The sequence below is a fragment of the Acaromyces ingoldii genome (assembly GCF_003144295.1).
Source record: "Acaromyces ingoldii strain MCA 4198 unplaced genomic scaffold FA10scaffold_1, whole genome shotgun sequence".
Classification (NCBI taxonomy): Eukaryota; Fungi; Basidiomycota; class Exobasidiomycetes; order Exobasidiales; family Cryptobasidiaceae; genus Acaromyces; species Acaromyces ingoldii.
In genome coordinates, this window is record NW_020290247.1 from 4,007,843 (window position 1) to 4,029,727 (window position 21,885).

General features: G+C 57.4%; 11 protein-coding genes across 11 annotated transcripts; 5 read left to right on the forward strand and 6 right to left on the reverse strand.

Moving 5' to 3' along the window:
- Nucleotides 1–2,865: 2,865 nt before the first annotated feature.
- FA10DRAFT_43643 (hypothetical protein) lies at nt 2,866–4,597 on the reverse strand. The gene is made up of 7 exons (XM_025525484.1): nt 4,491–4,597; nt 4,213–4,418; nt 3,921–4,142; nt 3,774–3,857; nt 3,175–3,711; nt 3,048–3,077; nt 2,866–2,992 (listed from the first exon to the last, which is right to left on the reverse strand). The coding sequence occupies exons 2-7, from the start codon at nt 4,213–4,215 to the stop codon at nt 2,966–2,968; spliced, it is 903 nt and encodes a 300-aa protein (XP_025381418.1). The 5' UTR covers nt 4,216–4,418; nt 4,491–4,597; the 3' UTR covers nt 2,866–2,965.
- Nucleotides 4,598–4,667: 70 nt separating this feature from the next.
- On the reverse strand, nt 4,668–6,076 carry FA10DRAFT_238101 (putative NADP-dependent oxidoreductase). Its single transcript, XM_025519131.1, has 3 exons — nt 5,030–6,076; nt 4,852–4,956; nt 4,668–4,786 (listed from the first exon to the last, which is right to left on the reverse strand). Exons 1-3 carry the CDS (start codon nt 5,956–5,958, stop codon nt 4,747–4,749), a joined length of 1,074 nt encoding a protein of 357 aa, XP_025381419.1. The 5' UTR covers nt 5,959–6,076; the 3' UTR covers nt 4,668–4,746.
- A 135-nt stretch (nt 6,077–6,211) lies between these two features.
- FA10DRAFT_299525 (hypothetical protein) lies at nt 6,212–8,388 on the forward strand. Its single transcript, XM_025524735.1, has 2 exons — nt 6,212–7,773; nt 7,842–8,388. Exons 1-2 carry the CDS (start codon nt 6,444–6,446, stop codon nt 8,237–8,239), a joined length of 1,728 nt encoding a protein of 575 aa, XP_025381420.1. The 5' UTR covers nt 6,212–6,443; the 3' UTR covers nt 8,240–8,388.
- A 191-nt stretch (nt 8,389–8,579) lies between these two features.
- FA10DRAFT_283820 (hypothetical protein) lies at nt 8,580–10,526 on the reverse strand (the record flags this gene model as incomplete). The annotated part of the gene is made up of 1 exon (XM_025523872.1): nt 8,580–10,526. One exon carries the CDS (start codon nt 10,524–10,526, stop codon nt 8,580–8,582), a length of 1,947 nt encoding a protein of 648 aa, XP_025381421.1.
- A 102-nt stretch (nt 10,527–10,628) lies between these two features.
- On the forward strand, nt 10,629–11,146 carry FA10DRAFT_43649 (hypothetical protein). The gene has a single exon (XM_025525485.1). It carries the CDS (start codon nt 10,732–10,734, stop codon nt 11,038–11,040), a length of 309 nt encoding a protein of 102 aa, XP_025381422.1. The 5' UTR covers nt 10,629–10,731; the 3' UTR covers nt 11,041–11,146.
- Nucleotides 11,147–11,217: 71 nt separating this feature from the next.
- Nucleotides 11,218–12,946, reverse strand: FA10DRAFT_264785 (hypothetical protein). The gene is made up of 3 exons (XM_025520791.1): nt 12,870–12,946; nt 12,713–12,794; nt 11,218–12,642 (listed from the first exon to the last, which is right to left on the reverse strand). Exons 1-3 carry the CDS (start codon nt 12,882–12,884, stop codon nt 11,444–11,446), a joined length of 1,296 nt encoding a protein of 431 aa, XP_025381423.1. The 5' UTR covers nt 12,885–12,946; the 3' UTR covers nt 11,218–11,443.
- A 171-nt stretch (nt 12,947–13,117) lies between these two features.
- Nucleotides 13,118–14,027, forward strand: FA10DRAFT_264786 (hypothetical protein). Its single transcript, XM_025520792.1, has one exon. The coding sequence runs from the start codon at nt 13,167–13,169 to the stop codon at nt 13,968–13,970; it is 804 nt and encodes a 267-aa protein (XP_025381424.1). The 5' UTR covers nt 13,118–13,166; the 3' UTR covers nt 13,971–14,027.
- Nucleotides 14,028–14,033: 6 nt separating this feature from the next.
- On the reverse strand, nt 14,034–14,552 carry FA10DRAFT_225521 (hypothetical protein; the record flags this gene model as incomplete). The annotated part of the gene is made up of 2 exons (XM_025518646.1): nt 14,034–14,215; nt 14,258–14,552. The coding sequence occupies 2 exons, from the start codon at nt 14,550–14,552 to the stop codon at nt 14,034–14,036; spliced, it is 477 nt and encodes a 158-aa protein (XP_025381425.1).
- Nucleotides 14,553–15,062: 510 nt separating this feature from the next.
- On the forward strand, nt 15,063–15,847 carry FA10DRAFT_264788 (hypothetical protein). Its single transcript, XM_025520793.1, has 2 exons — nt 15,063–15,115; nt 15,501–15,847. Exons 1-2 carry the CDS (start codon nt 15,078–15,080, stop codon nt 15,697–15,699), a joined length of 237 nt encoding a protein of 78 aa, XP_025381426.1. The 5' UTR covers nt 15,063–15,077; the 3' UTR covers nt 15,700–15,847.
- Nucleotides 15,848–16,116: 269 nt separating this feature from the next.
- FA10DRAFT_264789 (putative histidine biosynthesis trifunctional protein) lies at nt 16,117–19,056 on the forward strand. The gene has a single exon (XM_025520794.1). It carries the CDS (start codon nt 16,161–16,163, stop codon nt 18,918–18,920), a length of 2,760 nt encoding a protein of 919 aa, XP_025381427.1. The 5' UTR covers nt 16,117–16,160; the 3' UTR covers nt 18,921–19,056.
- On the reverse strand, nt 19,021–21,717 carry FA10DRAFT_43719 (hypothetical protein). Its single transcript, XM_025525486.1, has one exon. It carries the CDS (start codon nt 21,515–21,517, stop codon nt 19,121–19,123), a length of 2,397 nt encoding a protein of 798 aa, XP_025381428.1. The 5' UTR covers nt 21,518–21,717; the 3' UTR covers nt 19,021–19,120.
- Between the last annotated feature and the right edge of the window lie 168 nt (nt 21,718–21,885).

Sequence of the window (21,885 nt, forward strand, 5' to 3'; positions counted from 1 at the left end):
ACAGCTGAAGGATCTGCACGCAGGACAGACACTGCGATTTGATCAGCGGGCAAGCAAGGTCGATGTATGATAACAAGGTTTGCTCTTCTTCGCTGTGCGTCGTCGGACCGATGTCCACCGTTTGCCCTCTCCCTCTCTTCTCTGCACACACTCCTTGTGCTCTTCCGGCCGGGGGAAGAAGTCGCGCGGGAGTGGAACAAAAAAAAGAAATATCCAAGCCAGGCGGTGCAGCGGCTGCTGCTTGTTTGTTGCTTTCGTGTGATTTCATTTTCTTCTTTTCCCCCTCCATCCCTCAACCTCCGTACGCTCCCTCTGTACCTAAAGATACCAAATTTCGATCCTCCTCCCCTCCTTTCCCACCTGTATACATACATAGCCTCTTGTCCAAAGTTCAGCAAGAATTGCCCGCGTTGTCTGCCTAGGCGGCAAGCCGACAACATTACTTTCTTAGCTTCCTCCTCTCCTCTCATGTGGTCGATTAATCCAAGGGTAAGGAGACACGAATCTTCTAGCTCAGAAACCGGTGAAACATAACACGCCTTAAAAAAAAAGCCACGAACCCCGGTTCGCACTGGGACGTGCGCGAGCAGAGAGGCGCTTCGGCAGGAATATAGAGCACACACAGCAAGGCCTAACCTCCATAGGTCATGGCCCATTAATGCGTATACACCACCACGCCAAGCAGTACGTACACCCGCTAGCGGTTGCCTGTTGGAGAGGCGGACCCACAATATAGCTTCTCCATGTTATCGAGCTATGACGCTGGGAAGACAGACAGCACGTACGCACGCGCGTACATTGCTCACGCATGTTGCTTTCTCGGCCTTTTATTTTTGCTTTTTCACAGAGGGGCTAGGGCACAGAGAGAGAGAGAGGGAACAAACAGATCAGAGCTTTTTCGAGCTAGCTCGACAGTTGCTTTCTGCGTCTTGGCCCGTGCCTGCAATTGCCACTTTCGTACTCCGCTCTTTTGAGCAGAGAAAAGGAAGAGGCAGGCCCCCTAGGCCTAGTAATATGCAGCCTTCGCGACGGTCCAAGCAAACGGAACCAAACAAAGGCGGAACCGCGTTTGCGATTATGAAGATGAATTTCAAGGGGTCGTGCTGCAGGCCACGAACGAGACGCGCCATCTGCAATGCGTGCTGACTAGAGTAGTACTACTAGCTACTATACTACTTCTATCTTAGTAGTAATATGTAGCTAGCTGGCTAGCTGCTAGTAGTGCAGCAGTAGAAGTAGTAGTGGTAAAATAGCGAGTTTTGCATGTTACGTAGTAGTAGTACTACTAAGACGGGACTGGAGCACAATAGTTACTGGCATCGGAGCTTTCGCCAACGCAAACATGTCTCACATTTGCGACCAACACTCTGATCGGAACCGGATATAAGTTCACTGCTGTGCACATGGGTGTGGAATGAGCGGGTGAACGACGATTCGACACGGCTTAACATCAATGAGCCGGAATTGACGGAGTCAAGGTGCCGCCATCACGGCCCTCCTGAGGATAGAGGAAGGCAGGGCCAAAGCAGACGTCGGCCCCACCACCTTCACGACTGTCTTGCAAGCGCCCACTGCGATCGCACCGCGCAACAATTGCAGTTTCGGGAGCTGTAACTCCAAATGCTCTTGCCTGACCCGGTGGCGTCTTTTGCCGTTCCGATCGGAGTAAGGAAGCATTGGGATAAGTCGATCGGACTAAAGAATCTGTTATGTCTTGCCTGTCAGATAGCTCGGTGATAAGGACCCTGCAAGCTTGTTGCTCGGCGAGGCGATGCATGTCATCATCCTGACGTTGAATACAAGAGGTGGTGAACGGGCTGGGTTCCTGTCATCGCTCGGCGAAGCATCACTGTTTCGTCTCCATTGTCTCCAGCTGATTTTCCCACCCCATCAAAGCAAGCGGGAGCACCTCAAACATACCCACTTCCGGGAGTTTTGCCCGATCAGGGTCGAGCTTTGTCGGCACCGTCACTGCTCTTACAATCTTCGTCAGACAGGGAGAAGGCGCTCCCGAGCAGACGATCCAATGGACCGCCAAGGCAAGCAATCTCGGGTATGAATGCCAAATGTGGAAGCCAGCTCAGCTTGGCCCTACTTCATCGAAAGACGCGTAAGGGTTTCGCAGTAAGATGCTCACCCCTCCCACGCTTGTGGATTTTCCAGACATGAACCTCCGAATGGCCATTTGAAACGGTGCAGTGCAAAGTGCACTCATCTACGCCTGCCGTAATAATGTGTGAGTAGGGTGAGCAATGTTCGGTTTATTGTCGAGACTCAAGGTACAGTACGTGGGAAGAAGAGAGCAACCAAGTGGTTGGTGAGAAAGATACCACATCTACCTCTCCCGGCCTGCCCATTCTTCCCATGATCACTGCCTCCCATGCAGGAGAAAGTTTAAAACAACCCTTTTGAGGTCTCGTCCGTATGCGAAGAAGCCCACACTGTATCGAAGCCCTTGCTTGCTGTCAAGATGCGGGGAAATGGGGACTTATCTATCTGCTTGTCAGTCCCGCGGAAAGTTGCACCTCGTCGCATGAAATCTCGCTTTGGCTAACCACATTCAGCCACGCGCCTGAAAAGGTCACCACTGCCTGAATCGACTAGCTCCTTTGGGTCACATTAAACAGCCCGAGACGACCCTCGGCAACGCCACACCATGGTAAAGTGCTTTCCACTCCTCTCGAAGCAGTTCTCAGAGAGTTTGTGGGAAAAAGCCTTGCAAATTGTGGCCGATCAGATGATTCGAGGTACCAGATGAAGCATTGAAGGGAGTACAGAAAAGACACGCCATTACGAATTTATCGCTCCAAATACCTTCTGAGATTCCCGCCCGACGCCAATCGACCTTGTGCTGGACGTATCATCGGTGCTGCTGCTGTTACTGTTGTTGCTGGCTATGGAGTTGCAGCAGATAGGCTTGATCAGCTGCCACAGCTCTTTGACCGTGTCTTGTCCACTTTTCTCGTCAAGTTCTTTCTCTAAATTGAGCAAGCTGCAGTTGTTGTTGAGATTCAGCTCCTGCTTTTCTTGCCCATAAAAGAACTCACTCTTCCATTTTCTGGTTGCAATTGCAGTCCCTGGTGTTATTGACCGCAAAGTCAACTTGCTAACGGGGTCACACCGCGCAAAACGCATGAGCATCACTTTTCTCGGTGTCTTGAAGTCGCGACTCACCGAAGTTCGGATCTTTTCGGAATCAAGTGGATCTTCGTCCGAGTAGGGCGGCAACAGAAGCGAGTTCCAGATACAGCAGCAAGACACCAGATGGATGGGCCAAGCGGCGAGATAGACCTTTTGCGGCTTCTTCTTTTTTCCGACTTTGCTTTCTTCGTCAGGACCGTCATCGCTCTCCTCAAAGATCATCTTGACCTCGAGGCGGTGGCTAACGCGGATGGGTGTCTGACTACTTGAAATCGTAGTCGGTCTCACGTCATTGTCGTGGGGCAACCGAGCAATCCACGCTTCTGCCCTTTCGTCTTTGCCCATGAAACGATCGAGCTCAGATCCTTCAACCCGGTGGAATTCCACAGTCTTTTCGGGGCAATCTTCCTCGTGGCCGGGACGCTTCCGACTAGCCAGTCGTGTCTTTTGAACGATGCTCAGTGTGATACAGACTAGGCGAACGTTCGGAGCGGGGCTGGGGAGCGAGATACCGATGTGTAGGAACCCGCCAACGGTGAGATGCAGTGAGCAGACGTGGAGTATGACGGGCTGGGTACGAAGGATCACTTGAGCTAGGGCAAGTCTGCGAGAGAGATCAGTCCTGGACTCACTCCGAGAAGCTCAGAAAAAGAGCGATGAGTCCGCGAATAGTCGTTTGTTGTGATTGTCCGGGGAAGAGTGTTTAGTGTAAAGCCCTGTATAGCCCACGGTAATGATCAGGAGTGATAAAAGGTGAATAGAAAGAAACGTGAACGTACTTTTTCAACGGTCTGACCTTTGCTATTGGGTAACTGCAGCTCGGCACGGACCAGATGATTGATCCGTCCCCACCTACACCGTTCATAGGGAGGCGAGGTATGGTCAATAGTGAGGGCGACTTCGTACGTCGCTACGTCTCCCTTGTTCAATTTTGCTATGTCGACATCGAGCCTTGCACTAGTCAGCACAGAGGTTGATTCCTCAACCACTCCGCTTGGAAACTGATTGTGATGGCGTCAGAATCCAGTGGATCTCGCGAAAGGAACTAGCTTTACGGGGCGACAAACGCACCATCACAAACTCCTTAACCAGCAGCTCGATGACGACGCTGGCGCCCAACGCCTCGTCAGGTTCCAGGGCATGCAAAAGCTGAAGCTTGACAATGACTCTGAGGACAGCCGGAGGGATGTTGTTCTCGGTAGCTTCGCTTCCTTCTTCGATGACCCGATCGACGCCGGTCGGATAGAGAACCACTTTGGTGGGCGAGACCGAGAAGTCTCTTTGTGATTTCTTGCAATAGTCAGTGAAAGCCCCCAAAAGAATCTTGCTTCATAAGAAATGGTCCTCACAGTGAGACAGGTTGTCTCCAATACCTCTTGACAAGCCCTGTTAGCGAGTGCATGGCCGGACAGATGTAAGTGAAAGTGAAGACGGGAGCATGAGAGGACGATTCAGTTTCTGGCCCGAGCTTTCGGGCTCAGCGCTGACTCGATTAAAATCTGGCCCGTGCGCGCCTGACATCGGACATCGGACTTCATATTCGATGGTGAGGATGGGATAGAAGCAAGATGGATTGGAGAGTACAGGAGCAGCTACATTCGCGTCTCAGAGCTTCGAAGAAGAAGCAGCGAGGACCTCACGGGCGCTGTTCATAGTCGTCAGTCCAGTTCAAGTCCGAAAGCAAAGATTCGAAAGAGTCCTGAAACTCACTCTTTGGCAATGCGAAGCGTCATCTTGCCCGTGTTTTGGCCCACCAGCAGACCTTTCAGTGCATCAGGGCAGTGCTCAATACCCGGCTGGGGAAAGTCGTAGATGCTGCAGATGGCCCAGGTGTGAGTATGGCATCAGACCGAGACTTTGAGGAGGAGAAGGGGAAAGGATGACCCACCTAGCTTTGATCTTTCCCTCCTTGATCCACTGCGTCAGCTCCCGGTTGGCCCGTCGCAGATCGTCGTCGGGCGTAAGGCCTTTGATGACTACGTAGCCGCGCAGGGTGAGAGACTGACTGACAGCCACGATGAGGTTCTTGATGCCGAATTTCTCCGCTGCATCGGCTCCGATCTTGTTGTACTCTGCAATCATGCCGCACAGGGCCACGCGTCCAAACATGGCCATGCACGGCAGGGCGGCATCGAGAATCTTTCCGCCCACGTTGTCAAAGTAGACGTTGACCTTGCGATTTGTGGCTTTGCGCAAGTCGGACTCAAAGTTGGGCGAGGTGTAGTCGACGCAGGCATCTGCACCGTTGTCGAGGACGGACTGACACTTGCTCTTGGAGGCGATGCCGATGACCCTGGACGCACCGACGGCCTTTGCGACCTGGATGGCCACCGAGCCTGTTGCGCCTGCTGCGGCGCTCACCAACACGACGTCACCCTTTTTCACATTGGCCACAGCGACGAGACCGACGTGTGCAGCCACGCCGGGCGCAGAGAGAGCCGAGAGGTGTTGGAGCCCGACGTCGGCGTCGTACGGCCAGACCTCCTTCTCGGGAAGGACAGTGTACTCGGACCAGTCGAGCATGCCGACGACCTTTTGCCCGCGCTTGTAGCGCGACGACTTGGACTCTGCGACTACGCCGATGCCAAAGGCCCACATGGGCGTGTTGAGAGGGTGAGGCTCGCGGTAGCTCTTTCCCAGGCTGATCGACGGCCTCATGGCGGGCTCGAAGCCGACGTACAGCGTGCGGATCAGCACATGGTTGGTGGGGATGTCCTTGGGCAGCGGCTGCTCAACGAGGCGAAAGTTGTCCTTGTTCAGCTCGCCCTTTACGTACTCGTTGAGCACCCAGCTCTTGTAGGTTGTCGTCGTGCTCATCGCGTGCGTGTCTGTGTTTCGTTGTCAAAGGAGGGCTTGTTTGTGCAGCGATGGAGTCGTGAAGAGAAAAGCTCGAGGTGCGGTCACTCCGGAGTAGCAAGAGCCGTCTTGGCCGGTGCATGCATTTATGCTTCTTACAGGCGTCAAAACCCTAGTGAACTATATTTATTTTATCCGAGCCCGATTCCCGGTGTGGCTGCTCAGACACCACAGACACACAGGGCCCTAGGCTCGCTCTTGCTCGCGTCTTTGTCAACGAGTCGAGGGCCGAGTCGCCATCACAGACCGATCAGGTGTCGTTGCTTCTCCTCCCAACAGCCCCGTATGGCGCAGGTACAAGCTATTTCTGGATTCGTGGATATAGATTGCTGCTCGTCTGGCGTGCCGTTGGAACAGATAGGAGCTTCATTGGCTGCGAGATGAGGCCAGTGCTCGGACGCCCATTTTCGCAGACACACGCAATCTGCGCGTGAGGACGGCCCGCGATGAGCCCATCGACCGCACTTCGCGCGGGTGGGCCAGCGAAGGCCACCGCCCGCCCACAAGCCTACGCCCTCCTGGCCGTGTCGCTCCTCTCCACCATCCTTTTCTCCCACATTATCGGTACGCTCAAGGGCAAACAGGCGGACCGTATGACGGCATTCGACTTCAACATGACGGTGTCGTTGCTCACCCTCCTGGTTATGCCTGGGCTCACGACCACAGTCGCATCCATACTGGCCCTATTGATCGTCTCTCACATGACGCTTCCATGGCAGACCTTCGAAGCGCGCCTGCTCCGAGCCGGGCTTCTCTTTCCCATCACGGCCTACCTCATCTTTCACATGGCCACAGACCCCGCACACACCTTGGGAAACAACATGCGTGATCTTTGCTTTGGCACCATGGCTTGGAACCTCATCGCAAAGACCCTCGATGTCAACCTCGTCACCCTTTTTGACGATCACGCACCCCGATGGTGTGTGCCCGATTGGGACAAGGAGAGGTCGCTCCTTGCCTCGAAGAGCGATACTATCACAGAGAACAAAGAAAAGCTAGAGACAAAGAAAGGGAAGAAAGTCTCGGACTCTCGGCCATGGCCTTGCTTCAGCAACTCGACCTTTTCGCTCCAGAAAAGACCCTTGTGGGCCTCCCGTGATTACGTTCCCGTCCATTGGATGCTCGTCGACCCACCACAGCGCCTCTTTTCGATGGACCGACTCCTCTGGACGATTGACGTTCTCGTCTTACGGAGGGTCGGCACCAGTCTGATCTTTCCCGAACACATGCGCGCCCTCGAATGGTCGCAGCGGCGCCTCGAGTCCACAGGCCGCGTTCGCTATCACCGTCAGCCAAATTCTCGATCAGACCTCGTCGCCAGGCCAACACAGGCCGACTTGCAGCGGGAAGTCTCGTTCGGGCAGGTACCCGTGCCGCTGTGGCGGGCTATCATAGAAGCGTGCGTGGCCCGCTATGCCGTCACTAAACTCAACGCCTACCACTTTCCACTGCCCGTCGACCAAGGAACATTTTATATGCTGTCTCTCGGCGAGCAGTATCTCTTTGCCTTGTGCGTTGGCAGCCAGATTGCATTCGGCGCCAGCCTGCCAGACTACGTGTCTGTCAAGGCCCTCCGACCCCTGGTACCCGTCACGGCCAATCTCACGTCGTTTTCTGCACCCGCGAGCGCTACTTCGCTCTCGGATCTGTGGGGCAATAGATGGCACACATTCTCTCGTAGAGATCTGTGGAGGATTGCCTCGCTCTTGTTTCCCTTTGGGTCAACCAGGGTGGGCAATGTCGTGGGTGCCTTCTTCTTCAGCGGCGTCTTTCACTGTGAGTTTGACTGCTTAGTGGGGAGAGGTGTTAATCGTGGCTGACTCGCGATGAAAATGGAATCGAAGCGCTCCTTTTCCTCCGTGCTCTGCAACCAAATCCATTCTGGTCCGGTTCGATTTGGACCGACGTGCAGAAGTGGCTCCCTGTTTTCTTTCAGCCCGGCATTGTAGCATTCTTCACCGCTCACGGCTTGATCTGCGTCGCCGAGCGACTCATCCTCGATTCGCGCCACCCAACCCTCGTGGGCCTTCGAGATGCGTACGAGCGCCACCTGCCGGCCTGGTTGCGACAGGCGCTTGGAATCCTGTATACATGGACCATGCTCCTCTACACGGCCCGCTGGGCAGCTGCCGATGCCATTCAGACTGGCGTCCTCACGCGCGAAAACACCCACTCGCTCACGATGGGAGCCATGTGGGCCGACGTGCAAGCGTATTTCTCCTCGCCCTCGTCGACCAAGTGAGAGAGTTATTCTCTCTTCTTCCTCCTTCCCCTCTTCCTTCCTCTTAGGCCTCCTCTACCTTACAAGTCAATGCCTGTTATTCGTGTCTTGAGCTACAGATCCTCCTGTGAAGTGGACCCAATAGAAATCAACGAACATTGATTAGAGGGACTTGTAGACAAGAAGGGAATGAACATGAGAGGGTAGGAGTGAAAAAGGGACCGCATCGAGATCTGTGAAAGGATTAACGGAGAAGGACAAATGGTAGTTGATGGGTGACGAAGCGAGCACGATGCAGTGCCAAGGGATGATAGATGGGGTCGAATGTTATGAAAGGAGAGTGCCGGGGTATAGGAATGGGTCACATGATTGTGCACTTGCAACATCCTGCTCCTTCGTCGTCTTGCTTTGAGTTTGCCTTATTTTGCTGAGCCTGTTGATGCTTTTGAGACGCTGAAGTGATTACTTGCTCTTGCTGTCTTGCGTTGGTCATCTCGATCGTGTCCGGGCCGTCTTCTTTGTTTCGGTAGCTTCCCCGCTGCTGTTGTGCCTGAATTGGTAATCTCGACGTTCTCTTGTTTTTATTGGAATCTGCGTCGTTAGAAGAGAGTGCAATGCCAACGGCTGCACGATCTCCTTCAGCCTCATCTTGTGACGCGGCAGCAGCGGCGGCGGCAGCAGCAGCTTCCTTTTGCTCTCTCGCCCTCTGCTTGAGGACGAGCATGCTTTTGCTGAGCGGGTTGCCATCCCTGTCCCATGTGTCGATGAGACCCTCTACCCGGGAGAGCCGTGGATCGCCATCGAGCATTTTCTCTTGTGCCAGCCGCTTCGCCACGACGGGAAGGATCTCTTCGTCCCAGGGATTTTGAGTTTCTCTCGCGGCTCCTTCGCTAATTCGGCCCTCTGCTCTTGTATCCCTGTTGCGCATTGAGCGAGGCACGCCTCCAAGTGGGCCAAATTCGTCGAGCACGTCTTGCGTCGGCGGGCTGTTTCTCAGAGTCTGCGTCGCCGATCGCTTCGGCACCTTTTCCGACGCACTTCTCCTCTGGTCCCTCGCCGTCTTCTTTTTCTTGTGCACAGTCAAAGAGGAGGCGTTCTTGGGGCTTCCGTCGTTGTGACTCTTGTCGTTGGCCATGATGTTGCCGTCCTGGTGGGGAGGCGTTGTTGGCAGCTGCAGTGGCTCTTCTCCTTCCTCTCCACTAACCGTATCGAATGTCGAGAGCAGCGGTCCACTCTTGCTCCGCCGAATCTGCCCAGCATACTCCGGATGGTACTTTGCCATGCTTCCCGACACGGGCAGTGGAATCTTGCTCGGCGTCGTGCGACCACCCGAGATGCTTGTGCTTCTTGGCTTGTCCAGCCGTTCGTTTGCCCCTGTCGCTGGCTTCCTATGATCCTGTAGCTTCCTCTTGCCCAATTGCTGCTGCGATTGTGCGGGCGTAGAAGAGGTCCTCTGTCGACCTGCACCGCGACCTTGCCAGTGCTTCTCGTCGCCACTCGGGTATCCTTCTGAATCGCCATACACATCCTCTTCGTGGCCTTGCGCGTCGAGGAACGCATCGTCCTCGATTCGCTCGCCCCTCGCCCGCGCAATGTCCTCGTTAAAGTAAAACACATCGTCTCCATTGATCTTGCCAGAGGCGCTAGCGCCCTGGTGGCTGGGCTTCTGGCTCGCCAGCCTCCTTGCTCGCTCCCTCGCAATGGCCACACTGTCCTGGCCAGACGGTGCGAGATTCGTCGGCGAGACTCTCTGTGGAAACGACGTAAAGGAGCTGGAGGGCGAGATCGTGTAGTATTTCTCGTGCGTCGCCGCGCCTCGATAGCTGCCGCTTCCGCCAGCCGAGGCGCCAATGGTGTTGGCGGGGGACCTGAAGCGAGCAGAGGAGCCGGTGGCCCACTCGGACGGGATCAATTCGTCGCTACCCAGGCCGTCTTGCAAGATCTCCGACGTTCGCCTGGACGGCAGTCCGGCGGTAGGTGGTCTGAGCGACCTCGAGGCGCCGACGCCTGGCGAGAAGTCCGAGGGTGCGTCTGTCCACATTGCCTCGCCGACCATCATCGAAGAAGGAGCGCCAAGCCCGTCGTCGTGCTTCTCGGCCGCGTACTGCGTAGACGAGTCAAGCCTGCTCATCCTGCTGGCCAGCCTCCTGGACTCCTCTTCGAGGCGCTTGCGCAGCGCAGGCACCACCTCGTCGTCAAAGTCGTGGGCTCTCGCTACGGGCGCAGGAAAGTGAGCCTCGTGGCCCTCATCGCTTGCGACTAAGCCCGCTGGGGAGGCAGCATAGGCAGTCGCTGTAGCAGCCACCATCTGAACATGCGCTGCGCTGACACTGCTGCAGCCCTACTCCGGCGATGATAGTCCGACTAATCGCTCCTTGTGTTGCGTAGTGGTCGTCGTCGTCTTCTTTTTCTTCCTTTTGCTTCCAATAGGCGGCGAGATGTGCTGGCGGTGGTAGTGATGGGTGCTTGTGTATCCAAAAATAAGAGTGTCGACTGCTCTGATTGAATTCGTGATGGCCGCCCTGTCCTTTCCTATTCTTGTAGCCTTTGTCGCCTCTTGCTCCGCTCCGTCTACGGCGTCTGGCTGCCACGTACGTACTGTAACAGTGCGTACGTCGGGAGAAAAAGTTAAGATAAGGGCAACAAAGGCCGGGAAGGGCAAGACAGGGGGGGGAACAATTGTCTCTAGTGTTCTTCCTCTCTCCCTTGCAGGGTCTCCGCCTACAGGGGCAACCGCTGGGATGACTGACGTACTTTTTTTTTCTTGTCTGACTTTGATTCGAAATCGTCGGCAGAGGGGCCTTTGCGTCGAGAAGGAGTGACGATGGCGGCGTTTGTGGCGTAGCGGTGCCGAGTGTCGCTTGCTTGGCGATCGATGATCGCTGAAGGCCCTGGCGCTGGCGTGGCTGGGGGCAAGGCAAGGCTAGCACAACTCAGGAAGGGGAAAGCCGCTAAGAGTGCCCAATCGAGCTTTGTTTCCGGTGCGGCACCGGCGTAATGTTTCAGATTTTTAGTTGTATTTCTTGGAGAGGGGAAGTCTTAACTTGCTTTCTTTCTACCACAGAAAAAGTCGAAGCCTGACTTTGAGGCTGGGAGTGACAAATGGACGGACGACGACGTGACGAATGGGAAATGATGACCGGTTTGAGGTATGGATGAGGGGGGGACGGAAAGAAGAATAACATGACAAGTGCTATGGATGTATTCACAGTGCCATGGATTTATTCACACGGCCTGAGTAGCGTCAATCTCTATGGCGGGCATGATGCTAGCCATGAACTTGAGGAAGACGAGGAGGTACTGGTCCACTCTCAGACCCTCGACCTGCGTCTCGCTCTCCTCGGCTAGCTCCTCTTGTTGTGGCTGCTGCTGCGTCTGCGACGATGCAGTCACCTTTCGGACGGCACCACCCAGACCCCAGCCTTTCTTCTTCTTGTCCTTGTTTGACTTCCTCTGCTCCTCCTGCACGCCCCCGTCCATGCGCTCAATGACCTTCTTCATGACGCTGGCATGCTTGCACGGGTGGATACTCGCCGTGCTCATGTTGGCATGCGGAAATGGCTCAACAGTGACTGTCTTCTGCGCATAGTCGGACGAGATGTCTTCGAAGATCTGCGTCGGCTTCAGCGGTTGGCCAGATTCGTCATAGCCAACGAGCCACATGCGCGGCGTCTGGTAGTACTTGTCGTAGGTGATCAGGCAGTCGTATGTCCGAACTGACACGAGCTGATTCCGGGCGCTCGCTCCTGCTCCTGTTCCCTGCGACGAGGTCGCTGCTGCCGCCGCTGCAGCTGCAGCAGCGGCTGCTGCCGGTGCCGTCGTCTGAGTTGCCGTCGCTGGATCCTGTTCCTCCTCGACGCCTGCGCCCAGCCCTTCGTCATCAAGCTCATCGTCTATATCAGGGATGTCGCCGATGTCGTCGGGCCCTGATGCTAGCCCTGATGGATTTGTTCGGCCGTTGTTGTCGTCTGCTGCTGCGCCCGACAGGCTCGTTCCTGCAACGCGGGCTGCCAAGTCATCTTCCTCGCCGGCCGTCATCGAGGCAGCGCCAGCCGGCGGCTCCGAGTCTGGAATATCGACGATGTCCTGCACGTGTGCAGAGGCCGGCTCGTCATCGAGGTGCGTCGCCAGCCAGTCCTCGTCGGTGCCCTTGCCCTCGACGCCGTCCTTGCCCTCGGCAAAGTCGAGCAGCCTCTCGTCCGAAGCCGGGGCGCCCTTTGAGGACGAGGACGCTGGGCTCTTGGATACAGCTGCCTTTTCCATCTGGCTCACCCTCCGCAGGCAGGGCACCCCGCGCGAAATGAGGTACTGCTTGTCGGCGGGCAAGAACTCGCGCGAGTACTTTTGGTCGCTCGACGAGGCCGGCGACCAGGACCAGGTGGGGAACTTGTAGGTGAGAAAGTCGCCCGCCGCGACGAACTCATCTGGACAGGAGGGTACACAAGAGCGTGAGCGAGAGACTCAAAGCCTTGACAGGCCAGTCGGGACACTGACCTGGTGTGATCCGGCCATGTTCCTTGAATTTGGACTCACGCAGGACCGGCGCCAGATAGTCACGCACGGCCCAAAAGTGAGTCTGCATAGAGAGGGGCCAGTGTCAGCTCGAGGATCGTGACCCCAGGTCTTCCTGCAATGAGATGTCTTGGCATACCTGAATGGTGTTCATGATGAGGGAAAAGACTGGGAGGAAGAAGCCCTTCGATCCCGTCCTTATGTGGCTGAGCAGAGGGACAAAGGAAAGGGAGAGAGAGCGCTGCGTCGCAATCTCGACTGGAACCTGGCCCTCGACTTAAGGTTCACAACTTACACACCACTACTAAGCCGTGACAAAATCACCTGTCATCGATGACTTTCCACGTGAGTCTTTCTTTCCCTACTGACGTTTGATTCTTCTCAAAAAAAGGCGGCAACCAAACCTGTTCCAGAGAAGCAGACGACGATGGCGACAATGACCATGACCATGCTGGGGCCTCGGCGGCTTCTGCTTGCGCCGAGGCAACAGCTCTTCCGAAGCAGCGTCGCTTTCCCGCGCTTCAACAGCACTGCTGCGCCATCACCACCACCACCACCACCACCACCACCACCATCTACTACATCTCGTCAGCAAGACGAATCGGTGCTGGCGACGTACGATGGCCCCATGACGCGCATCTTTGGCCGGCTCAAGCTCTTCTCGCTCGCCTCGCTGAGCCTCTCGACGTGCGCCTCTCCCCTGCTCCTCTTCGGCGGCGCCGATGTGCCCATGGCGACGCGCCTCGGCCTCATCGCGCTCGCCATGAGCACCTCGGGCGTGAGCACCGCCATGGTCGCCTGGATCGCCAAGCCGTACGTGGCGCAGATGCTCCTCGTCGCGCCCGGCAGCGGTAGTGTCACAGCAGCATCGCCCACGCTCGAGATGCGCACCACCAGCTGGCGCCTCCGCCCGCTCCAGACGACCATCTTTGAGCCGAGCCTGATCCGGGCCACGAGCCGCCCCTTTGCGACGTGGGAGCTGCCCGCAGCGCTGCCGCCGCCGCCGGCCCACATCGAGCAAGAGCTCGAGCGGACGGGCGCAAGCGTGACGAAGCTCTTGGCCGAGACAAAGGACATGAAGACGGGAAAGACAGTCGGGCGCTACTGGGCCACCTGGGACAAGGACGAGGCCGCGAGCGCAAAGGGCCAAGAGGGCAAGCAGTGCGCGCAGGAGGGCAACGTCGTCCGCCACTTCAACGTCCAGGAGGACCTCCTCGGCGAGGACTGGCAGGTTCTGTAATTGTATCATCTCAACACTGTCTCATCACTACTCAGCATCATCATACAAATACAAATACATTCTTCATTGCTGATTTACTGAACCATTCAAACTGTCGTTGGCGGCACCGACAATCTCGGCATGTCGGACCTCGTTGGCGACGTTTGCTACGACCTTGTACCCCCGCGGCGCCTTTCTCGCCCGCTTTCCACCCCAGTCGACAACCTCACCAAGCCCATTGACCCAGACGGCGTCCTCGTCCCTCACTGCCAGCGGTTCAACCTCGTCCGCCCCCTCGTCGCCCTGACGGAGATGGGCCTCTGCTTGTGCCTTGGCAGCCTCTTCGAGGCCGCCATCGAGCCGCCGAACATTCTCGACGTGGACAAGCTCCTTGACAGCGAGGATGGCGCCCGCCATGTCGCCTCGCTGCGGACGGTAGACGCTCTGCAGCCGCTTCCTCAGTCCAAGCGCCTTGAGAATCTTTGTCGTCTTCTCGGGCAGCCCAATGGCCGACCGCCGCAGGGTGATGCGGTAGTGCGTCGTCGGCACCTTTGCCTGCGCTGCTGCCTGCTGCTGCACCTGCTGCTCAGCCGCCGTCGACATCCATCGGGATGGTCCGGCGAGCGGAGATGCTCGGAGTGCCCTGAACATCTTTGGTGGTCTGGAGACAAAGATGAAAATTTTATTTTAGCGCTCCGTCTTCTAGAAAGTGGAAAGAAAAAGAAAAAAAAGGGAAAGTGTCACATCAGGAAAACCAGTTCTCGACCTTGCGAGCGCGGCACCGCCATCGTCTACCCCAACGGATGCCGCATCGAGTCCTTGCCCTTGGGCTCTCAACCAGTGCACAGAAGGTAACAAGCTCAACCGCCACCGGAACTCGACCCGAGAGTCTCGCTCAACAGTGACAGAAGCGCCCAGCAACCTCCCTCGCACCAGGAAAGCCCAAGAGTATAGGACGACGCCGCGCATCACAGAGGAGCCCCATCACAGGACGACGAGGAGGCACGCAGACCGCCCACTCTCGACGGCTCTTCCCGTGCTATCGGTTTATAGAAAAATGCTCATCACAGTAACACAGAGGCAGACCAAGGCAGCAAGCAAAAGAACACGCACATGTAAAATTACAGAATGGACAGGGTGGCGATGGGTCTGACTGCTCGCTCGACCTGGTTGGAAAGACGACACCTTTCAAAGTCAGTACGACAGTTCCTTTGACCAAGCAAAAGCAAAGTTGGAACCGGAAGCTGCTGTCCTCGGACTTCCAAGGAAGGTCTGCGGACCCTCATCAGGCCAGGCCCAGCTCGACCCACAATGCACCACTGGCCACCGACACTCCGTCAGACGGAGGGTTCGAGCCGGCAACCCACCCGATTAGGGGTGTGGGTAAACAAAGGGGGAGCTTGACAGGCCCCACCTCCCCGCTAGAAAGAGGTGCTTGCGGGCCCTAGAGTGGAAACTGCGAATTTTGGCTGGATACCATATCTTTCATCATCGGAGAGCAGCTCGCCGGAGCGGCGGTGTGGCGTTGCAGCTAGGACCATAATGACTCACCTCTTCACCAACAAAGACACAAAGTCGCAAAAGGGAGAAGAGAAGAGAGCATGTCAGCAAGAGTATTCAAAGAAGAGAAAGGAAGGAATGGATCAGACAAAGATGTGCTGGCATGCACAAAAGAACAGAAAAGCGCCCGACAGCGATCGAGCAAACCTTGTCGTCTCGGCATGGTCGTGTAGGCCGGGGAAAGGAGTAGAAGCTCATCATTTGGAGATCGACTGCAACGTGAAGACTCACCTGGCTTTAGAAGCAGAAGAAAGCCGTGGAGAAGAGCGGGCCGTATTGAGGGAAGGGAGGCCAACGTCGTCTTGCCTGAAAAATTGGCTTTTGTAGAACAAAAAAGCGAGAAGAAAAGGCACGTGAACAGGATCACGTGTTTGCCCACGGCTCAACCTCTCACCATCTATCTCACCGCTCAAGCCTTCTTTCTCGAGGGCGGAGGTCCTGTCCAGAGATCTGTTTTTGCCTGTCCAATGAAAATGCTGCATGTGCAGTGTCCTTGCCATTGACTGATGTGCATTCTTTCATCTTCAGCGATTGCTTGTCCGCGCTCTTCTCGATTTCAGGATTGGTCAGAGCTCTGTCGAAATAAATTTAACTTTTTTGAGAGGAAGATAACTTGACTCGGCGAGAAGTTTTCGACAACGGCAACCAACGATGACATCGCTTGCAACGCCGGTGCTGGCGCTGCTGGACGGTGTGCGGCCAGCTGAAGAAGAGAAGCAGCTGCTCGCCGTCCTGTCTCGCGCCGCACCGCTCCTCATCCCACAGCAGGCCCTCAAGGGCATTGCACAGTCCCTCCCCGCTTCCCTCTCCTACGCCGTCCTCCTGTCGTCGCCCGCTGATACCTCGGCCGCCTGTGATGCCCTCGATGCAGGTGCCGAAGCCGTCGTCGCGTCAGCCAACGACGCTCCCCAGCTCCTCCAGTCGGGTGTTCCCGCCTCGCGTCTCATCCTGCATGTCGATGCTCGCACGTCAACGTCGCTTCCCGAGCTCGCCGACAACGGCGTGGCCGGAGCCCTCGTCACACTTCCAGAGGGGCTTTCAGCGAGCGATGCGCAGACGGGTGCTTTGGTCGCTCAATTCCGGGAAGCGCTGGATTCCAAGCAGAATGGACGGCCCGTCTTTGTTGAAGTGGCGAGCGCCGAGGTGCCCACGCTGGACGATGTGGCTCGCCTTTCGCAGCTGGGCGCTTCCCTCGTCGTCAAGACGTCGCAGCTCGACTTGGTCAAGGAAGACAAGGCGCAGAGCAAGCAGGGGACATTGGATCTGGTCGGAGCCCTCGTCTCTCCCCTCAAGTCGGACCGGGCTGACGGCCTGTTCCCGACCACCGTCGTCGCCTCGTCGCTCGGCACTTCCCTCGGCCTCGTCTACTCTTCACGTCAGTCGATCCGTGAGTCGCTCCTGACCGGCTCGGCCGTCTACCAGTCGCGCACTCGCGGTCTTTGGCGCAAGGGCGAGTCGTCTGGTGCTACGCAGGAAGTCGTCCGGCTTCGCTTCGACTGCGATACCGATGCCGTCGAGTTCACCGTGCGCCAACGCAAGGGCGCTCAGCACCAGGGCTTCTGCCATCTCACCGAGAGGCAAGGCTGCTTCGGTCCCCTGGCTGGTCTCGCCGCTCTCGAGTCGACGCTGGTCTCGCGCAAGGAGTCGGCACCAAAGGGAAGCTACACAGCTCGGCTCTTTTCGGACCCGGCGCTTCTCTCTGCAAAGATTCGAGAAGAGGCCGCCGAGCTTGTCGAGGCAAAGGACGAGGACAGTCAGCACGTCGCCTTCGAGGCTGCAGATCTCCTCTATTTTGCCCTGGCGCGTTGCGTGCGGGCCGGCGTCAGTCTCGAAGATGTTGAGCGGTCTCTGGACGCAAAGGCGAAGAAGGTCAGCCGGAGAAAGGGCGACGCCAAGCCACAGTTCATTCAGGAGGAGACGAAGAAGGACGTCAGCACCATCGCCTCGGCTCCTGCCGCCCCTTCTGCTGCTGCTGCTGCTGCGCCCAGCTTCCACATGACGTCGTACAAGCTCGAGGACGTCGATGACAAGCAGCGGACTGAGCTCCTGAAGCGGCCTTCGATCAAGACGGAAGCTGTCATGGACCTTTGTCGTCCCATTCTCAAGTCGGTCAAGGAGAGGGGCGACGAGGCTCTCCTCGAGCTCACGGCCAAGTTCGACGGCGCCAAGCTCGACTCGCCCGTACTGAGGCCCCCCTTTGCCACGCCGGATGTGCTTGCCAAGATCAAGCCAGAGGTCAAGGTCGCCATCGACCAGGCCTACAAGAACATCTACGCCTTCCACCTCGCCCAAAAGAAGACGGGCGGCAACATTGCTGCTTCGCAAGCTGCTGGTGGCAAGGGCGCCGAGCTGCAGGCGCAGACGGGAGAGAGGGAGGACGATGCAGTCCTCGAGATGGAGACGATGCCGGGTGTTGTTTGCCGACGCTTTGCCAGGCCGATCCAGCGCGTCGGTCTTTACGTGCCTGGTGGAACAGCGGTGCTGCCGAGCACGGCGCTGATGCTCGGTGTGCCTGCCCAGGTGGCCCGATGCCCGACGATTGTGCTGGCTACACCGCCGAGAAAGGATGGCTCGATCGCACCCGAGGTTCTCTACGTCGCCGACCGCGTCGGTGCTTCTTGCGTCCTCAAGGCCGGTGGCGCTCAGGCTGTCGGTGCCATGGCCTACGGCACGGCCAAGGTCCCCAAGGTGGACAAGATTGTCGGCCCGGGCAACCAGTTTGTCACTGCCGCCAAGATGCTGGTGCAGAACGACACTGACGCCCTCGTCTCGATCGACATGCCCGCAGGTCCCTCGGAGGTGCTCGTCATTGCCGACGAATCGAGCGACCCCGACTTTGTCGCTTCGGACCTGCTGAGCCAGGCCGAGCACGGGCCAGACAGCCAGGTCATCCTCGTCGGCATTGCCCTGACGCCCGAGCAGCTGGGCCGGATCGAGTATGCGCTCGACCGCCAGGCGCGCGTGCTTCCCCGCTGCGAGACGGTGCGCAAGGCCATCGAAAAGAGCCTGACGATCATCGTGCCCGACCGCGCAGAGGCGATGCGCTGGTCAAACGACTATGCGCCCGAGCACCTCATCATCCAGGCCGCCGAGCCCGAGGAAATGGCGAGGGGCGTCATCAATGCCGGCTCCATCTTTGTGGGGCCCTGGTCGCCCGAGTCGTGCGGCGACTATGCGAGCGGGACCAACCACACGCTGCCCACGTACGGCCTCGCGAGGCAGTACAGCGGCGTGTCGACGTCGACGTTTGAAAAGAACATTACAAGCCAGAGCCTCACGGCCGACGGCCTTCGGCTTCTCGGGCCACACGTCGTCCATCTGGCCGAGTGCGAGGAGCTCGAAGCACACGCCAATGCCGTCCGGCTTCGCCTTGCCCGTCTTGCCCAGGCCACTTCTTCGGCAGCAAAATGAGGCCCAATTCTTTACTAGACTGCTTTCATAGATGTAGAAGGATCGTTGATGTCAATTGCGAAGATGATGGGAGAAGAATGGACTGTGAAAAGAGGAGAGGGGTAGTGTCCATGACGTGAAGCAAAGATCAACGATGGTGGAAGCTGGGGTAAGGTAGAGCAGTGGTACAAGATACAAGAGAATATGGGTAACGCTAGTGATTATTCTTCTTCTTCGGGGGGTGCTGGTGGTGCAGAAGGGGCCGGGAGCGACGGCGCACTAGGAGCGGCTCCGGACGCAACGTGACGCTGGGGTTCGTATCGAGGAAGGTGGTCGGCCATGGTCTGCTCTTCGTCTTCGACAAAGTCATCACGCTGACCGGGCCGACTACCGACGACTGCCAGCGTCGCGCGCCGTTGCTCTTCGAGGGCCTCTTGCGCCTTTTCCGATTGCTGACCTTCTCGTCGCTCCTCTTCTTCCGGGGCAGGTGCCGAGGCAACAGGAGCAGAAGGCGGCTGCGCTTCTGCAGTCGACGATGGCGAAGAAGCCTGTGGCGCGAGAGGAGACGATGGTCTGGGCGCCGAGGGCCTCTGCCACTCGGTCGCGTAGGGCATGTCGAAGCGTGAGAACGTCGGTTGATGCAGCGTGGGCGGCGCAGGGAGCATGTATGCGGACGATGCAGCAGAAGTCCCTTGATCGGCCTGGGAATGCACCGCGGCTTTGCCCTTGACATCGCGCACTGGCTCACCGGCCAGGTCAGCATCGCGCGGTGGCGACAAGGATGTAGCGTCTCGATCCAATTCGCCATCCAGCCTCTCAAAGCCTTCTTGGTCGAGCATGTCAGGCGCCGACGGCCCAATGGAAGAGGCAGGTCCTGCAGCATTGTCCTCGTCTGCTTCTTCTGCGCTAGGCCCCGGCATGCTTGGACCGAGATTGGCAGAAGACGACGAATAGATCGGTGCCGAGGCGGACGGCATGGATGCTGCACTTTGAATCTGGCCGAGGAGCTGTTTGTCGTCCGTGGCAAGATGAGCAGCGTACCGGTCCCTGTTCTCATTGGCGGCCGTAGGCGAGTTGGGCTGCACAAGAGGCTGAAAGGATGACCTGCTTGCGGCGATAGACGGTTGCGTGTAGACATCGTCATCTTCTGCCCTGCTGGGAGGAGCGTCAAGGGACACCCCGTCTCGTATTGCTGCACGAGACTTCTCATCGTCGTGAGACTGCATCGCGTCACGCGCCGATCCAGCGAGCGGCCTCTGCACCAGCGGATGCATTGGCGGCGGTGAAGCATTTGTTCCGTTGCCAGATCGTGGGATGTAAGCTGGAGGGAATGCTTCGCCATCCACTGCATGCGTGGCAGTGGTGGATCCCCGATGCTGCGCTGCACGCTCTGCCTCTTCGATGGTTGCCGACAACTCTGCATTATCTCCCATACCGGCGCCTCCGGATGACCTCGGCTCGTCGTGATGGTTCGACGACGATGAGGTCTCGCCCTCGTTGCCAGATCGGTGATGGGAGGAGCCGGAGGAGCCGCTTGCCTCGACTCCGTTGTGTACCTCGATCGTCTCTGTGCTTCTCCGTGGCATGCCCAGGCCCACCTCTGGCTCGGTCTCGTCGCTGCTTCTTGACTTCTTCTTCTTCCTCCTCAACGGTATTCTTGCCCACCTCGAAGCAACTTTGGCGTTCAAAGCGCTCGATCTTGCACCTCCTCCTGCCGCAGACTTTTCCTCCTGACCGTCTTGTGTCCCTTCTTGTTTCCTCCTCTTCTTTCTCCTCTTCTTCTCACTCGATCCACCATCATTGTCTTTATTCGCTGTTCGCATCCTCCTTTCTTCTCGCATGCGCTGCAGTGCCGCCTCGTCGCTCACATCGAGCTCCTCCTCCAGCAGCTCATCGTCCTCCCTTCGATCTCTCAAGAATACGGCTGCGCCGATGGCAAGAACGATGAAGATGGCAAGAAAGATTGACGTGATGATGACGGCCTTGCGCTGGAACCAGATACTGCGCGAGCCAGGATCCCACGACGAGGCGATGCTAGACACATAGCTCGACGGAACCGCCAGTGCCTTTCCCGAGGTGTAGACTTGATAGGCTCTCCGTGACAATGTCGCTCGCTCTTGCGGCGCCGTTGATGGTGTGGATCGTCGTTGGAACGGCCCACTGTCCGGCGTAGCCATCGGACTGACCGCTGCTCGCGTTGTCGTCTGTAGAGGATAGGTCGGTAACCGATCGTCGACATCTGCGAGCGCCTTCTGCACCTCTCCAGCTCCTCCTCCCAAGACAACAGACGCGCCTTGCCACTTTTCCTCCCAATTGTCCATCGATGTACCTTCCCCAGTACATCTCTGCGCCTGTGCCTGGGCGCAGTCGTCGGTGAACCGCGATGAGAGGGCTGCGCCATGTGTGAGTACGGCTCCATTGACGACGAGATACGAAGCAACGAGAATCGTCGAAACAGCCGTTGTTACCCTTGCTGCTTGCCCTCTTTTCCCCCTCCTCCCCCTTCTCTTCGTCCATCTCCCTCCATCTGTCAGATCAGCGGCGGCTGCTGCTGCTGCTGTTACCGCCCCCGCCCCCGCCCTCGCCGCCGCTGCCGGCGGTGTGGCCCTCGGCGTCATTCGCTCGTACAGTAAACGGTCGCGCTGTCGGCCTCTTGTGTCTTGCCTGGTGAATCTGCCTTCAGTCTCGTGTCGCACGGGGCGTCGCCAAAGGCATCAGCAGCGTCTTCTGTGGCGGTCGATCGAGTGAGTCTTGCGTTATGCGCGCGCCTCACACGAGCCGTCGGTAATCTGAGAATATCCAACGCCCCTCTCCTAGACACGCGCGCCCGTCGACGTGCTGGGGTCGGAGAAGAGAGCTGTGGGATCCCGGCCGGGCGCTGCTGTGTCGTGCCGTTCCGTGGGCACCTTGTTGCCTTCTTTAATCTCTATGCCCTGTCACCCCTTGGCTTTCGCTTTTATCGCGTTGTATCGGGAGCGTTAAATGT

Coding starts and splice junctions, on each gene's coding strand:
- FA10DRAFT_43643 (XM_025525484.1), bottom strand. Junction 3,712..3,773: donor CTTTTTCTGAGCTTCTCGGA/GTGAGTCCAGGA, acceptor CTTCGTACCCAG/CCCGTCATACTCCACGTCTG. Junction 3,078..3,174: donor CCGAAAAGATCCGAACTTCG/GTGAGTCGCGAC, acceptor CAATAACACCAG/GGACTGCAATTGCAACCAGA.
- FA10DRAFT_238101 (XM_025519131.1), bottom strand. CDS start 5,958: ATGAGCACGACGACAACCTACAAGAGCTGGGTGCTCAACGAGTACGTA. Junction 4,957..5,029: donor GAGGGAAAGATCAAAGCTAG/GTGGGTCATCCT, acceptor GGCCATCTGCAG/CATCTACGACTTTCCCCAGC. Junction 4,787..4,851: donor ACGCTTCGCATTGCCAAAGA/GTGAGTTTCAGG, acceptor GACTATGAACAG/CGCCCGTGAGGTCCTCGCTG.
- FA10DRAFT_299525 (XM_025524735.1), top strand. CDS start 6,444: ATGAGCCCATCGACCGCACTTCGCGCGGGTGGGCCAGCGAAGGCCACC. Junction 7,774..7,841: donor CTTCAGCGGCGTCTTTCACT/GTGAGTTTGACT, acceptor ATGGAATCGAAG/CGCTCCTTTTCCTCCGTGCT.
- FA10DRAFT_43649 (XM_025525485.1), top strand. CDS start 10,732: ATGGCCGCCCTGTCCTTTCCTATTCTTGTAGCCTTTGTCGCCTCTTGC.
- FA10DRAFT_264785 (XM_025520791.1), bottom strand. Junction 12,643..12,712: donor ACATGGCCGGATCACACCAG/GTCAGTGTCCCG, acceptor CCTCCTGTCCAG/ATGAGTTCGTCGCGGCGGGC.
- FA10DRAFT_264786 (XM_025520792.1), top strand. CDS start 13,167: ATGACCATGACCATGCTGGGGCCTCGGCGGCTTCTGCTTGCGCCGAGG.
- FA10DRAFT_264788 (XM_025520793.1), top strand. CDS start 15,078: ATGGACAGGGTGGCGATGGGTCTGACTGCTCGCTCGAC. Junction 15,116..15,500: donor GGTCTGACTGCTCGCTCGAC/CTGGTTGGAAAG, acceptor ATAATGACTCAC/CTCTTCACCAACAAAGACAC.
- FA10DRAFT_264789 (XM_025520794.1), top strand. CDS start 16,161: ATGACATCGCTTGCAACGCCGGTGCTGGCGCTGCTGGACGGTGTGCGG.
- FA10DRAFT_43719 (XM_025525486.1), bottom strand. CDS start 21,517: ATGACGCCGAGGGCCACACCGCCGGCAGCGGCGGCGAGGGCGGGGGCG.